Consider the following 15,072-nt stretch of genomic DNA (forward strand, 5'->3'; position numbering starts at 1 on the left):
TGTTCTGATATCTAGACCATAGTATTGTAAGAAGGAGAAACATTAGACACACCGGAACAATAGCAGAATGGCTTGTGGGAATGTCTGGAAGTTGTTGTTGCGATTGATCTCCGTGCCATCCACCAGAGCTATCTTACCAAACACCTACAGAGTGAGAGAGAACAGCAAGAGACAAGAAGACAAGATGTGTACTGAGTTTCCAGTTCATTAGGGACACTTACCTAGACATTCATTTGAATTTTTGGAATTACCTACATGTGCACTTATAAAATAGAACTGCTTGAAAAAGTTGAAGGGAAAAGAGGAAGAAGGCAGCCAGCAACAAGATAAATGATACAATCAGAGGAATCATGAACAAGCAGAACATAGGATATTCTGGAAAAACTCTATATAGGTGCCCAAGGACAGAGTCAACCTGACATCACTTAATAAAAATGTCAGTGTTTGTGGAATTGGTGCAAATAAGAAGTCTGTTGTCAGAAACTTATCACTAATGAAGGTTTAGAGCAGAGGTATATATGTTCCTGGAAGGTAACATCTAAGTCAGCTCAACTGTTACTTGCCAGGTTTAGAGAATGTATATGAGTAGGAAAATGACCAAATTGTACAGGAATACCCCTGGTTTAGAGATTAACACAAACTGGGCATGGAAAAAGATGAGCTAACTGCATGCCTACACCGTACATAAAAAAGTAAGAGTATGAGGAAATACAGTCTTGAAGACAATAAAATAAGGGCAGAGAAGCTCACCTGCATCCCTATGACAGCATAGATAAAGAAGAGCATTAATATGAGGAGGGCCACATGAGGAAAAGCCTGGAAGAATGAGAGAGTGAGAGAGAAAGAAAGAGAGAGAGAATGTTACTGGATTATATTGATAAAAACAGGTCAAAAAATGTAATTGCTTGCAAAGATTCACATTACTTATCACAACAAAAAGTTTCATAGTAACACTATATGGGCAAAACTAGTCTGACCTGGAACGACTTAATAAACGTCCACAGCAGGTTGCGAATGCCCTCGGAGCGGTTCAGAAGCTTTATCAGACGCAGCACACGGAAGAGTCGGAAGAAGGTGATCGATACACGAGCATTTTCTTCATACTATGATTGAGAGAAAATGCAGAGTTTAGAAAGGGAGAGAAGAAAATAAAACATTTAACATTAATAGGAAAATATAATAACACCAAACATGCACGCTATTGTATACAGATACTTACAGCAATGGCCTGCATTGGGTTTGTTTCCTGAAAAAGAAACAAACAGTACAAAAAATGTGATTATTACCCATCCTTGCATTTTCATAATGGTTAAATAATGTAATGTAATGCCTCACAACATATTTAACAGGGCACAGCAGGCGACTTAAACAGACTAAACAAGCACATTTGCTTCAGTATAAACTACTTTGTCTTATTTTGTTATTTAGTGCTACTATCACTGGTCTTGCTAGAGAAAGTACATGCAATATAAAAGCTGGGCAAAAATTCCATATTTTGTATGGTTTAAATTGGAATTACCAACCAGCTCGACGGTCAATAAATTTAGACCGCCATCATCATTTTGGAGTTGGTTAGATTATTACATTGATTTTCAGAAAAGCCAAAATATTTAAAGACCCAGTACAGCGTTTTTCCTTTTTGTTCAAAAGTTTTTTCCCAGTAGCAAGCCTGGCTGCATACTTCTGTTTCACTGCAACATATGCACTGAGAAATTTAAAACTTCTGTTAAGCTGCCCCCGAGCCACCTTTTTGGAATTACACTTCATTTGGTGTTATCTTGCATAACGCTTATTGACCACAGTGAATCACAGTTGGCCTTAAACCACATATTTATGAACTGTGAAATCAAGGGCACCAACTGCCCTTCCACAATACTCTACAGTGCCATTTCCCAAAAGCCACTTAGTATTAGGGTCATCTTAACTGATAGAGATTGCATTCAGTGTGATGCTTGCCTTACCATATAATAATCCTCTTAGTGCTAAAATGCTTTTGGGAAGCCCAGCACAGCATAAAATGGTTCAGTTTTTTTTTCTTTCTATGTTTTTTTTTTGTTTGTGACTGGTGCTTGGATACAGTTTATCTGTCGTTATCTGCATCCACAGTCTGAAGAAACAAAAATAATCAAATCAATAATCATTAACCAAAAATCAGTGAGATCATAAATGTTTTTACTGCTGTCATAAAATCATTAAGATATATCAGCTGTATATTTTTCTATTGAAAAGTTCTCTTTGTGCATAGCCTTTTTAAAAAGCATTTAGCCCTGCTAGCATAATGCTAATTTTTGCCAGCAATACATTTTTAAACAGTAAATAGCTGAAAGACAATTATTGTACTTCTTAATAAAGGCACTATCAATAGTTGCCGCTGCTCTGATAAAAACAGGTTTGCAGGTTTATTCAATTCGTACCAGGGAATCACTATTGTATGTTAGCATCAAGCTAACAGTGCTGTTTTTTCAATGTCCCCACAGGTGGTTTAATACTTCTTATGGCAGCAGTAGACTGCCATAAATCTGTTACCATGTTAGCCCTCTGACGAGCTGAACCTGCATTCTTATGTAGGGTTTGTTTAGTACATTTTACAACACTTTACTTCTAAAATGAGCGCAGATTTTTGAATATACATAATCACTGCTTTCGGAACAAAACCTTGGTTTTTTTTTTAACGTTTTTTAGTTTTTGACATAATTTTAAAAATCCTGTTGCCCTTTACATTGGAAACTGTCCAAAATGACTTGAAAAAAAGCCTGGTTCCATTGACCTACATTAAAAGTAAAGCATGTTTCTTCCTTCTCCTGTGAAGTTTGAATAACCAAGCTCACCTTTAGTTTTTGTTACGTATTTTGTTAGCATTGTCTTCAGACTTGTTTGTGTAAAGCCAGGTTAATACGACGTACCTGTGCCATACCTGAAAATAAACTACACTGAAATGCTGTCAATCAATAAGCAATCATGAATACACAATATGTAGAGGGCTGTGCCAACACAGTGAAACACAAAAAGCCAATAAAGAAAGCGAACAGCAGGAAACACCGGTGTAATGCCCTTTTGGAAAAAATTTGGAAGGTGACTGAAATGTATGAAATAGCCACTGTGCTGGGTCTTTAATTCCTAAATTCATGTAAATGTATCTAAAAAAGAAGGTCTTTCAAACCAATAAGCCATAATTAGCACCAGTCAGTTTGAGCACTGTTTTGTCTTTGAAACCTTATAAGCTTATCTAATAATAGCGTGTAACGTGTACAATTCCTTTTCTGTTTCTCTGTTACGCTTTCAGCGTTAGAGCAGTCCGAGTGTACCATTGTCAGTAAACGTTGTTCACACGGCAAGGCCCATGCAGCATAAACTGATATTTACAGCACAGCCGTGGAGGCAGTACAGTCCACCACTGGACTCCAGAGCAGCCTGGAGGAGACACAGCGCAGTCAGTTGGTGATGTGAGAAAGACATGAAAGTGGGAGGGTGGAGGATGGAAGAAAGGAGGAGGCAAGATTGAAATGTGGAGGATGCAAAAACAAAAACAAAAAACAGCAGATTTGAGCTATGACATAATAACATAACCATAATAACACCATACCAAACAGTGATGGGTATATGAAGGGAAAATATTAAAAACACAGAGCATCGTAAAAAGTGTCTTAAAGGGGGACCTCAGTAACATGCAGTGATGTTGAATAACAACAGTGAGAGATTAAAATAGCAGCAAGAGGTGAACGAAGCTCAGTAAAAGTGGACACTGGTGGTTTGAGGCATTTCATATCCAATCAAGCAAGATGATGTCACTATCATTCATATTTATAAACAGACTGAATGAACAAAGAGCAAGAGATGAGTCTAGCCTTGATGGAGCTGGTTATCAAGTGGGACAAGTTCTAACTCTGTCCTGTGAACTAGTACTGGTACTGACCGCTTCTGCTTGTCTCTGGATAACGTGTATCTAGATGTAAGTTTAAAATACAAACAATTGGTTTTGGAAAGATTCTGCCATTTCGCCATTGTGTTCAACCCGTTTATGTGAAAGATATTATTCTGCATATGTTTTGGCTCTTCTTCGTACTCACATCAACCTGACTGAGGACGACGTCCACGATGCTCCCGACCACAATGAGGAAATCAAACACATTCCAAGGGTCTCCAAAGTAACCCTGCACAAGGTGAATATGAAGAATATGAAGTCTGTTAGGCAATAACAGCTAATGCTAGTTTTGCATATGGTAAAATTATTAATGGTTGAAAATTACCCTTGCTTTGAAGGCAATAAGCTTGACAATCATCTCAATTGTAAAAAGGACTGTAAAGATGACATTTAAAGTATCTGACAGCTTGGTTATGTGGTCTGACTGGTTACAGTGCTGCAATTAAAAACAAAACAAAAAAAACACAACTAAACACGTTATTTTGTGAACAGAAGCAATACAATGTAATATTTCCAATTGTTCAAACAGTTAATAGCCAAAGACAGGAACACCACACATTTGTAAACATTTCTACATAATACTCTTATCAAACATATTACATACATATATAGAAGTAAAAGTACAGACCTGCATTCCCAGACAAAGAGTGTTGAGGATGATGAGGAAGAACATGAGGTACTCAAAGTAGCACGAGGTCACCAGGTACCAGATCTGGTACTGGTAAGGGTTCTTAGGGATGTAGCAGCGGAGGGGGCGAGCCTTCAGAGCGTATTGTACACATTGACGCTGGAGTGGGAAGAAAAGAAAACCTGCTGGATTACATACTACAAAAAACGTTTAAGATTATTTTACTTGTTCATAGACATTCTTCGTTTTGTTTAGCAACACTATTTATTGAAACTGTCTTATTCTATTGCCTGACAGTTGTGTGTGTAGAGAAAAAAGACTAGATATAATTCTTGAGATATAATTACCAAATTACAAAACATCTAAAAATAATTATAATATTCTTACAGTATTCTCACACCTTAACTAGATTTAGGATGATTCACTTGTCAAGATATAGTTCTGCAGTACAAGAGACAATGCTAAAATAGCTACCATGCTACCTACACAAAAGGCAATAAAGTCGAAGATGATCAAAGTAGTCGTTGCTTATACAGTACTCTCTTATGATATACAAATGGTTCATATCAATATCAATCACACAAAACATGTTTAAAGCATTTGTAATGAATACTGTAATGGGACACTGACTTCACATGCATTACTGTTCTTCAGCAGACAAGGTTTATACTTAAACTGAGCTCTCTATGCATTTTTTGAGGAAACTCAATACAGAATGCTGTCAAAAATCTCATTTAACCTCTAAAGTTGAATTTGTTCAACACTCTGTGAGTTCAGACCCTGCCTTCAACATGGTGGCAGTATGAGGGAAGGGTGATGACTCTGAGTACTTGGGCTGAAGTTCTGGGCAGCTTTTGCCTGTTGCTAGAAGGCCAGACCCCCCCCCCTAGCTGTAGCAGGACTGATGTAGGACTGAGGAACAGGGAGGAGATAGGGTGGTGGTGGTGGGGATTGTGAACCTTTCGTCACGGGAATGAAAGGCGAGGATATGAATTTATAAGGTGTTTGTCTGGAAGAAGTCATAACATAACTACAAACTTCAGTCATAACATAACTACCCTGAAGTTTGTCCAACCTAACAGCAGTTACTACTAAAGACACATTTGTGGGTGGAGGATGGAAAGGTCTGTTGGAGTTACTGAAAGGTAAAGGTAACCTCAGAAGTCATAGAAGGCAAAAGGAGCATGTTACCTGGTTCTTGTCTAGCTCACAGTTCTTGTACTCTTGCTCTCCCTGCTCACGGAAAGTGACAATGACAAAGCCCACAAAGATGTTCATCATGAAAAAAGCAATAATGATGATGTAAGTGACGAAGAATAAGGCGGTGTCCACACGGTTGTTATAGACTGGGCCCCTGTCTTCCGCATCTGAGTCTATAGCCTTATAGAGCAATCTGTCGACAGGAAGCAAATGGGAAAAAAAAACAGGTGGGTCACATCAAACAGGCCCACACAAGCTGAAGAACTTCTGAAGAATTTTATCATATGATATTTCCACACAAAGGCAGTGCTGTCCAGTTAAGAGCAAAGTGAACTCACTCCGGCCATCCCTCAAATGTTGAGACGGTGAAGAGCGCTAGCATGGCATTCAGCACATTATCAAAGTTGAAGCTGTTGTTGATCCACTGCCGCTGGTGGACCTCGGTTTCATGGAGTGTGTTCCGCACATGCTTCACAAATGTTCCCCTGAGAACCAAAATGAAAGGGAATCATTATAAAATACAACATATCTACTTTCAATATTAAATGTCTACTAAATTAAATGTCTACAAATAAGAAACAAATAAGTCACAAGTAATGTACTCACTGACATTCTACTTCAGTCAGTTTCAGTGGATCTGTACAAGAGTAGAATTTGCCCTTTAAAGAAATCAAAGAAAATAACATTACTAACAGCTTCCAATCATAAATACAAAGGACAAGATATCATATACATCTTACCTTGAAGAGCTGGACTCCAATGCAAGCAAACATAAAGTTCAAGAGCAGAGTGACCACAACGATATTGCCAATAGTTTGAATGGCCACAAAGACACACTGGACCACATGCTGCAAAACAGGCAAGTTTTACAATTGTAATAATTGTAATAATAATCCAATAAATAAAAGATTGTCAGGTCAGAGACAACATATCCATAAACTTACTGCTTAAAAGCCATAAAAACTACATACCTTCACCCGTTTGGCTCTATTGATGGCCCGCAGTGGCCTCAGAACCCTCAATACCCTGAGAATCTTAACCACAGAGATGGCACTGGACCTACAAAGAGGCCATAGACCACCATGTTTTCAGCACCCCACCTCAACAAAGTCTTGTTAAATCGATGATCACTCAGTGTAATTGCACTCACTCTAGTCCCATAGACAGGAGTGAAACGGCAACAACAATCAGATCCAGGATGTTGAAGGAGTTCCGGCAGAAGGAGCCCTTATGCAGGAAGGCTCCATACACCAGCATCTGAATCATGCCATTCAAGAAATACATATTCAGTACACTAACCAGTCATAAAATAATCCCTCAAATTGTAATTAATTTCTCAAATGATGAACCTTACCTTCAGCACAATCTCAATGGTAAAAACTGTTGTGAAGACAATATCGGCATAAGCCAGGATCTGTAAAAAGTTCATATATATTCAGTATTAATTAATTAATGTTCCCAGTATATAAATGGCTTATAACTCAAAGTTTTTTTTTTATTCCAAATATTTTTCAAAATATCTGCATAATTAAATAGTTAAAATGTAAACAGTGTCATTCAAAGTGGTTTGATGTGAAATTCTAGAAAATCAGTTCTGTTGAGTCAGAACTGTTCACAACAGTAGTGATAATAACCAGACACCATAAGTGTTTGATTCCTCTCAAAGCTAAAAGCCTGGGACATAGTTTATGATAGTTCTGAGGTAAAAAACTTTGGCCTTAAAGGTAATTTTTAAATCTATTCCTGAAGGAGAGGCAAATGCAGGGTATTCTAAGGCAAATTTTTAATATGATCAACATCACATACAAAAACTCAGAGGATAGTAAATAAATCTCCACCATTATAATGAAATCCAAATCAGTGTGTTTCTCTACAATTAACCATTTCACATCAAAGCACCAAAGATCTGTTTACAAATCATTATGTAGGAAGAAGATAAGTAGAATTCTACTTAAAGTTAAGATTTTTTCTTCTTCTATACACTGTGTGCACAATTATTAGGCAAGTGAGTATATTGACCATATTATCATTTTTAGGCATATTTTCTAACTCCAAGCTGAATAAACTTGAATGCTTAATGGATTTAAGCATAGCAGGTGATGTGTATCTGTGTAATGAGGGAGGGTGTGGCCTAAGGAGGTGTGCATAATTATTAGGCTGCTTTTTTCTTTAGGCAAAATGGGCCAAAAAAGAGATTGAACTGACTCTGAAAAGTTAAAAAGTACCAAAGGTCTCTCAGAGGGATGCAGAACTCTTGAAATTGCTAAGATATTGGGGCGTGATCACAGAACCATCAAATGTTTTGTTGCAAATAGTCAACAGGGTAGCAAGAAACGTGCTGAGAAAAAAAAGACGCAAAATAACTGCCAAGGAATTGTAATTCTACTCAAGTTGTTTGTGTCACCATTTCACTGTAAGAATACTTTTACTTGAGAATGTGTTACTTTACACATCTCTATGTATGAAGTGAAAACATAAAATATAATACACGAGACGTAAGCTTAAATAAAGATTTTGGCACCTTGTTTCTGAATGATTTGGGGTCAATGGGGTCCTCAGCAGCCAGAGAGATACTGCTGAGGAGGATGAGGAGGAGGATGAAGTTGGTGAAGGGGGTTGCATTAATAAATCTGTGGCACAGCTTACGGAACCTGTTAGTGAGAAACACAACAGACTTACTGGCTATGCACAGTCCACAGGCTAAGTCTGCTCATATACATATTCAATTACAGAACAGAATTAATACATAGTTGGCAGAGATGCATTATATCCTTTCACCATGTGAGTAACTCACTTGTTCTGTGGGCCAAAGATGAAAAAGGCACTGGCTTCGGGCATGGGCACCACTGTCTCTTTGAGCTGTAAGTCAGCCATAGGCCTTGGTCTTGGACTGATAGGAATCTCAGGCTCTTCCTCTTCATCATCACCTGAGAAAACCAAAGAGTTCATAACAGATCAGGAGGACTGAACTCTTTAGAGTGACTTCTATAGTTAAGCACAATTACTTTGCTGATGCATTCTGACCAATGACCGCTGGTATAGGCCCCAGCTCTGTCCGCGCCCCTGAAGGATAAGCAGCTTAGAAAATGTTTGTGTGTACTTTGTTGGGTACAATGATTTTTCCTTTTTGCTCCCAACAACAATGTTATTTTACCAAAATGATGAAGTATATGATCGCTACAAGCTTTGATCTAATCATTGTTATGTCAAAACCACTTATCAATCTTATATTATTTCCAGTTTAATTTTTTTCCAACTTTTGAAAAAACACTAGCTGCTGCTTACATTTAGTTAGATTAACATATAATAAAGTTTAATACATTTTTCCTTCTCTCATGAAAGTAGTAAAGTTTGCCTAGTGTATTATTCATCATCTTCTCATGGCTAAAATAGCCAGCATAGGGAATTTAATGTTGCTCCATAAATGACCATAAGAGCCTGAAGGTAAAATTTAGCTTCACTTATAATAGTGCTGCTAATCTTGTACATTACTGTTGCCAAATTTAAAGTCATACTGTATCACATCATGCGACACCACTGCTTAAACTGCTCCAGCTCGAGCTGATGAGGCATTTACTGTTTGTCCTGTCTTACCTGGGAAGTCAGCAGGAGGAAATGGATCCTTCACTTCTTTTACGTTCGATTCAAACTCATCCACCTTAAGCTGTAGAACACATATAAGCCAAATGACAGGATGTTTGCATAATAATACAGACCAAATGTGGCTACATGGTGGGAAAAGCCATTTTAATGGTATGAGAAAACATCCACGTCTACAACAGTCACAGGATTTCTTGGTCCACTGGTGAAATAGTTAAATAGTATAATATTTAGGTAATATAAATGTCCCAAAAATGAATTAGTAATTATAAGCCCTGACAATAAAAACATGTTTCTTGAGTTAGTACCTTTGCAGTTGTGGGCATGCCTTCAGTTTTATGTTTGGCCTCCATCAGCCTCTTGACCATCAGAGCTTTTTCTTCCTCACTCTTTTGTGGCGGAGCTGTTCTGGTGTAAGAAATTAAAAGATTTTAAAGACATTTTTGTGGAAATGTCAGCCTTTTAAGCTGCACTGTAAATGGAAGCATTATAACTCATTTAAAGAATACAGAACTGATCTCCTCACTGTAAAAAGCAGTTGGGTCAAATTCAATTTTTTTTCTCAGTTTGTTGTTTATTTATTAATCTATTTTTTTTTTAATGTTTACATTTGTAAATGTTCTGAATTTAGGATAAGCTATCCTAACTCACATCCTAACTCAGGTCAACAATACAGCTTTTTAAAAGTTTTTTAAATAGGCGCTACCTCTTTATTTTCTTCTCTCCCTCAGTTTGGTCAATGCTAATGTCCACTTGGAGGCTACGACTCTCCATATTACACATTTCTGCACAGGTAAATGTTCTTTATCTAAGAAAACATGGTCCCTGTCTGAGCGTGTGGAAATTTTTATTTGTCTAAATTAATTAGAAGACCAGTGATGCTACAGCCTTCCACTGTTAGGAGTCTGAGAGTAGGAAGCACTTAACCCCTGCCCATCAGCCCAGAGCATCAAGCATCTAAAAACTAGCAGTGACTGAATTTGGGGTGAGGAGGAAACTGAGTAAAACTCCAACACAAAAATTCTAAGCCATTTCTGCATATAAGGAGACAGCACATTCCCTTTTTATGAGTAAGCTCAACTATATTAGTACAGAGTTAGTACTCAGATACAGCACTAAGCATGTGAGTTAGGAAACTAAAAGTTCAGATAACTAAAAAAAAAAAAACAATGATGTGAGTTGCCTTGTTATTTTAAGTTACCCTGACTTAGATCATAAATAAAAATGTTTACCTCAAGAGCTTCTTCCTAGCTTTCTCCTCCTCTTTCTCCTTTTGTGCTGTGGAAAGGCTTTCAGCTTCAGTTAGGTTATCCACAGCAATGGCAAGGAACACATTCAAGAGGATGACTGAAGAACACCAGCTCAGGAAGATGGACCTTATTGCATGTTTTTCTGGGCTAAACTAAACCGTACTTAACCATACTATGTTAATTTTTTGGGGAAAATGCTGCTGCATGTCATCTTAAATAGGTTATTTTACAATCCCCATATAGTGATTAATTACACAGCAAACAATATCCTAAACATACAGTACAATATACGTCAGATTTTGATGTCAGATTACAAAGGATACAGTTTCCACAGACATACAGGATGATAAAGTAGATGGAGACAAGAATTCCAGGGAAACTTGGTCCACCATGAGCCATGATTCCATTGTACATGATAGAATCCCACTCCTCTCCAGTCAGGACCTGAAAATGAAAAATAAATAATGACTGCTGAAATCCTTGGCTTTAAGTGAAGCTTTCCTAAAGTTCAGTAAAAGTGTGAGCACCTGGAACACACTGATGAGAGCCTGTGGGAAGTTATCAAAGTTGCTGCGCTGAATGTCCCTGTCTGGGAAGTTGAATTTGCCACCAAAGACTTGCATGCCCAGAAGAGAGAAGATGACGATGAAGAGAAAGAGCAAGAGGAGAAGGGAGGCGATGGAACGCACTGAGTTTACCAGAGAGGCCACAAGGTTGCTGAGAGATTTCCAGTACCTAACAGCCAAAAAACATTATAATGAGGGAAGATTGAGCCTGTCACATTTAACTTGTGTTACACAGGTTTTACATTTTAGTCCCTCAGGCTGATAACCACATAGCCAAAAAGTAATTATAAAGCAATTTATTGTTGGTGAAGTTCTGTTAGCACTTTATCTAGGATACTGTTGGCTCTGTGTGTGTGAAATATTGTAACTTAAAGCTGTTAGCGAGCAATGAAGAGAGAAAGAGGAGGGGTGAGACCCCCTGCTGTGAAAACACTTCATCCCTCTCCACTTACTTTGTGACCTTCACCACACGTAAGAGTCGAATACACCGCATTACAGAGATGCCCAGTGGTGTCATGAAATTTGCTGAAACCAAGATGATCTCCAGTATGCCCACAGTCACAACGAAGAAGTCAAATCGATTGAAGATAGACATAAAGTAGGCACGGAAGCCAAAGGCGTACATCTTCGCAAACATCTCAATTGCAAAACAGGTCAGCAGGATCTTATTCACAATATCTGCAATCATAAGAGACACAGTTACAGGGTTTGGAATCTTGTATTTCCTCAATTATTAGAGCTTCCGACAACATATTTTAAATAAGGTTCATAACTACACTCATGGCACAGTGCAAAAGCACTCTGAGTTCACTTTATTTTTAAAAATATGTTTTTGTTCATTCATTTAAATTTCAGTTTGTGTTGAAAAGAAAGTTGAACAAACATAAATTTACCAATACCAATGACATTAGAAGCCACACAGCCAATGCAATGGTTTTATTTTTAAAAACTGTCCAGTAAAATGATATGTGGACAACATCTTCAAACGATCCTACTGGAAACAGATTATAGGTATGAACAAATGTCTGAATCTGGTTAATAGAACAGACCTTGAAACTGAGTCATCGAATCAGACTGGGGGTGATGCTCAGAGGCAATGGCCAGAGTGTTTAGGAACACCACCAGGATCACCAGCCAGTAGAACACTTTCGACTTCACCCAAACAGTACACTTCAGCCGAAGGACTCGATTCCAGCGACGTGCCAGGCGACTAGAAGTCAGAGAGCAACACTGAGTCTACTGAGACAGAAGCATTGATATAAGAGAGTTTGTTACAATAAAAGGCTTTTTGCATACTCACTAGTAATATACTACACGGTTTAAACTCTCCATTTCATAAAGGCTGTCTGTCTCCGAACCACTGTCCTTCAGAGGAAGAAGACCTGATGATAAAGAAGAGAACTGGCAGTTCAAAACAATCAATCAAAACAATAATAATCTGGTTTAATGTGCCTTTTTGATAATTATTTACCAAGAGGCTGTTTAATATAGTGAATACAGATTTTACCACATTGTTGGGCATAACATGAAGCAGGTATCTGTCATTAGTATATTTTACAAGTATAGTAAGCCATCAGCTTTGGATGGCTTACTATACTTGTAAAATGATGACAAAATACAATATCTAAAAGTACACCAATGTTCAACTAATAACTGGAGACATTAATAAAAATTGCAATAAAAAATTCTTCCATCAAGCATTTCTTCATTAACTTGATGCATTAATACATAATTCAACTGATGTGTATGCCTATGTGTATATAAAGAATTTTACAGTGTTTTTGAATGTGGCTCAGCCGATCAGATTTTAGAATCAGAACTGCTCTTATTAAAATTTTAAAATGAGACTTGATATGAAAATAAAGTAGAAACATGGTAGAACACCACTTTAAAAGCATTGATCAGACCTATCTCAGAACTGGACAAATGGATGACAGGCAGACGCACAAACAGATGAGTTAGTTTGACAACAAGTTATCATTGTTTCAATTAGTGCATGCTAAGCTAGCTTATACATGGGTGTTATCTCTCATAAGTTTCTACTGACTCAAACGAAGAGATCAATCCTGTAAGGGAACAGTTTTATTAAAGCTATTTGGGCAGGACAAGGGGTGGCGCAGTGGCGCAGTGGGGGGCAGTGTTGCTTCACAGCAAGAAGGGCCTGGGTTCGATTCCCTGGCCAGGCGACCAGGGTTGTTTCTGTCTGGAGTTTGCATGTTCTCCTTGTGTCTGCGTGGGTTTCCACCAGGTTCTCCAGTTTCCTCCCACAGTCAAAACGACATGTAGCCAGGCCAACTGGACATGCTAAATTGCCCCTAGGTGTGCATGTGTGTGAATGTGTACGTCTGTTAGTCTGCCCTGCGATGGACTGGTGGCCTGTCAAGGGTGTGTCCTGCCTTCCGCCCAATGATAGTTGGAATAGGCTCCAGCACCACTGAGGGAGAAGTGGCTTAGAAGATGTGTGAGCAGGACAAACCACATCAGCCTTATGATTGGTGAGAAAGACTTAAGACTGGTGAGTTCACACCAGAAGTGGAGAAATATGTAATTTATTTGTCAGTGGAATGTTATCCATACGTCATATCTTGTACACGTACATCATTTACCTACAACAGCAGGATGAACCTAATTAGAATACACAGATTTAGGTTCCCTGGAGCTCTAATCAACACGTTTGGTAGTAAAAGGCATATACCAACTCCACACATCATAAAAATGTTTTAACGTTACCTCGTCCTTCCTGATCAACATCCAAGACTTCAGCGTGTGTGATCCATTCCATGTAACCTTTTAAATCTTCATCCATCTGCTGTCTCTCTCGTAACTTCTGGTACTCACCTCTGGATCTACATTTCTCTCTCTCCTTAGTGAACTCACTACAGAGAGATTGAGAGTATGTGAATGAACTAAGCCAAAATGGTGATAGCAGAGTCTGAATAATAAAAAAGGAGCATCTCTGAAAAATCTCTGGTTCTCTGTGTGCTTTTTGGTGTGGCCTAACATGGTGAGGACTGCAAAACTGTCAGTTTGTAGGTACAGAGGTTAATGTTTTTCTAAGTAAGCATTTTTAGAAAACATAGTGGATTAATTAATTACCCGCTAAGTACTCCAAGTACCAGATTGAGGACAAAGAAAGATCCTAGCAGAATCATTGTCACAAAGTAGACCCACGGCCAGTCATTACCAATAGCATCATTCACCTGAAATACAACATATTATATAAACATGACCATATTGTACAAGGATAACTGAACATGAAAGACTTTTTGTTTTACGTCAACTTGAGTTAAGCTGGATTTCCTACAAACACTTCAAAGAGCTGCAAAGTCTGTAATTACCCAGTAGAGCACATTAGTCCAACTCTCCATTGTGATGCACTGGAAGACTGTGAGCATAGCAAAGCCAAAGTTATCAAAATGGGTGATGCCAAAGTTGGGACCTGGCCAGCCTCCCCTGCACTCTGTCCCATTGATGGTGCAGCGGCGGCCATTGCCAGCCTGGGCACAGGGGGATGCTACTTCATTCTCCCGTAAGGCAATTATGTCTATGACAGAAAAAACAGATAGCTTGCTTTTTAAACTCATCAACTATAGTTTATTATTCAATAGCTGCTAAAATTTACTCTAAAGATTAGTACTACTACTTGAACTACTATTAATACCTTAAGGACCCTTGCAGTTTAAGGAGTGTTAATTACAAAATGTGAAATACCACAAGCACACATGTCATCACTGTCATAACAAATTCGATCTCCACCACCCCCTCTCATTACCTCTGTGTGTCAATGTTGATGAAAACTCGTCAGATAAAATATTGGCCATGGTGGTGAATAATGAGAATACTGAACGCGTAGCTGTTTATTAAAATGAATAACTTTAATGCAGTCTGGCTAACTAACCTGAATAT

The 15,072-nt window shown here is 38.2% G+C and overlaps 1 protein-coding gene across 1 annotated transcript in view; it reads right to left on the reverse strand.

Moving 5' to 3' along the window:
• cacna1sb (calcium channel, voltage-dependent, L type, alpha 1S subunit, b) overlaps positions 1–15,072 on the reverse strand; it is a 33,313-nt gene that overhangs the window by 7,067 nt on the left and 11,174 nt on the right. Inside the window, exons 6-33 of the mRNA XM_017722186.1 lie at positions 14,505–14,710; positions 14,263–14,366; positions 13,897–14,042; positions 12,467–12,548; positions 12,216–12,376; positions 11,619–11,844; positions 11,128–11,335; positions 10,924–11,044; positions 10,583–10,697; positions 9,659–9,758; positions 9,345–9,414; positions 8,545–8,677; positions 8,272–8,401; positions 7,105–7,164; positions 6,901–7,007; positions 6,722–6,809; positions 6,491–6,598; positions 6,357–6,409; positions 6,089–6,235; positions 5,742–5,943; positions 4,551–4,709; positions 4,248–4,358; positions 4,068–4,151; positions 3,364–3,411; positions 1,220–1,246; positions 978–1,103; positions 751–816; positions 53–144 (exon numbers count right to left, since the gene is read on the reverse strand). Coding sequence (XP_017577675.1) covers positions 53–144; positions 751–816; positions 978–1,103; positions 1,220–1,246; positions 3,364–3,411; positions 4,068–4,151; positions 4,248–4,358; positions 4,551–4,709; positions 5,742–5,943; positions 6,089–6,235; positions 6,357–6,409; positions 6,491–6,598; positions 6,722–6,809; positions 6,901–7,007; positions 7,105–7,164; positions 8,272–8,401; positions 8,545–8,677; positions 9,345–9,414; positions 9,659–9,758; positions 10,583–10,697; positions 10,924–11,044; positions 11,128–11,335; positions 11,619–11,844; positions 12,216–12,376; positions 12,467–12,548; positions 13,897–14,042; positions 14,263–14,366; positions 14,505–14,710 — 3,280 coding nt within the window. The remainder of the gene's footprint in view (positions 1–52; positions 145–750; positions 817–977; positions 1,104–1,219; positions 1,247–3,363; positions 3,412–4,067; positions 4,152–4,247; positions 4,359–4,550; positions 4,710–5,741; positions 5,944–6,088; positions 6,236–6,356; positions 6,410–6,490; positions 6,599–6,721; positions 6,810–6,900; positions 7,008–7,104; positions 7,165–8,271; positions 8,402–8,544; positions 8,678–9,344; positions 9,415–9,658; positions 9,759–10,582; positions 10,698–10,923; positions 11,045–11,127; positions 11,336–11,618; positions 11,845–12,215; positions 12,377–12,466; positions 12,549–13,896; positions 14,043–14,262; positions 14,367–14,504; positions 14,711–15,072) is intronic.

Source organism: Pygocentrus nattereri, chromosome 28 (genome assembly GCF_015220715.1).
Source record: "Pygocentrus nattereri isolate fPygNat1 chromosome 28, fPygNat1.pri, whole genome shotgun sequence".
NCBI lineage: Eukaryota > Metazoa > Chordata > Actinopteri > Characiformes > Serrasalmidae > Pygocentrus > Pygocentrus nattereri.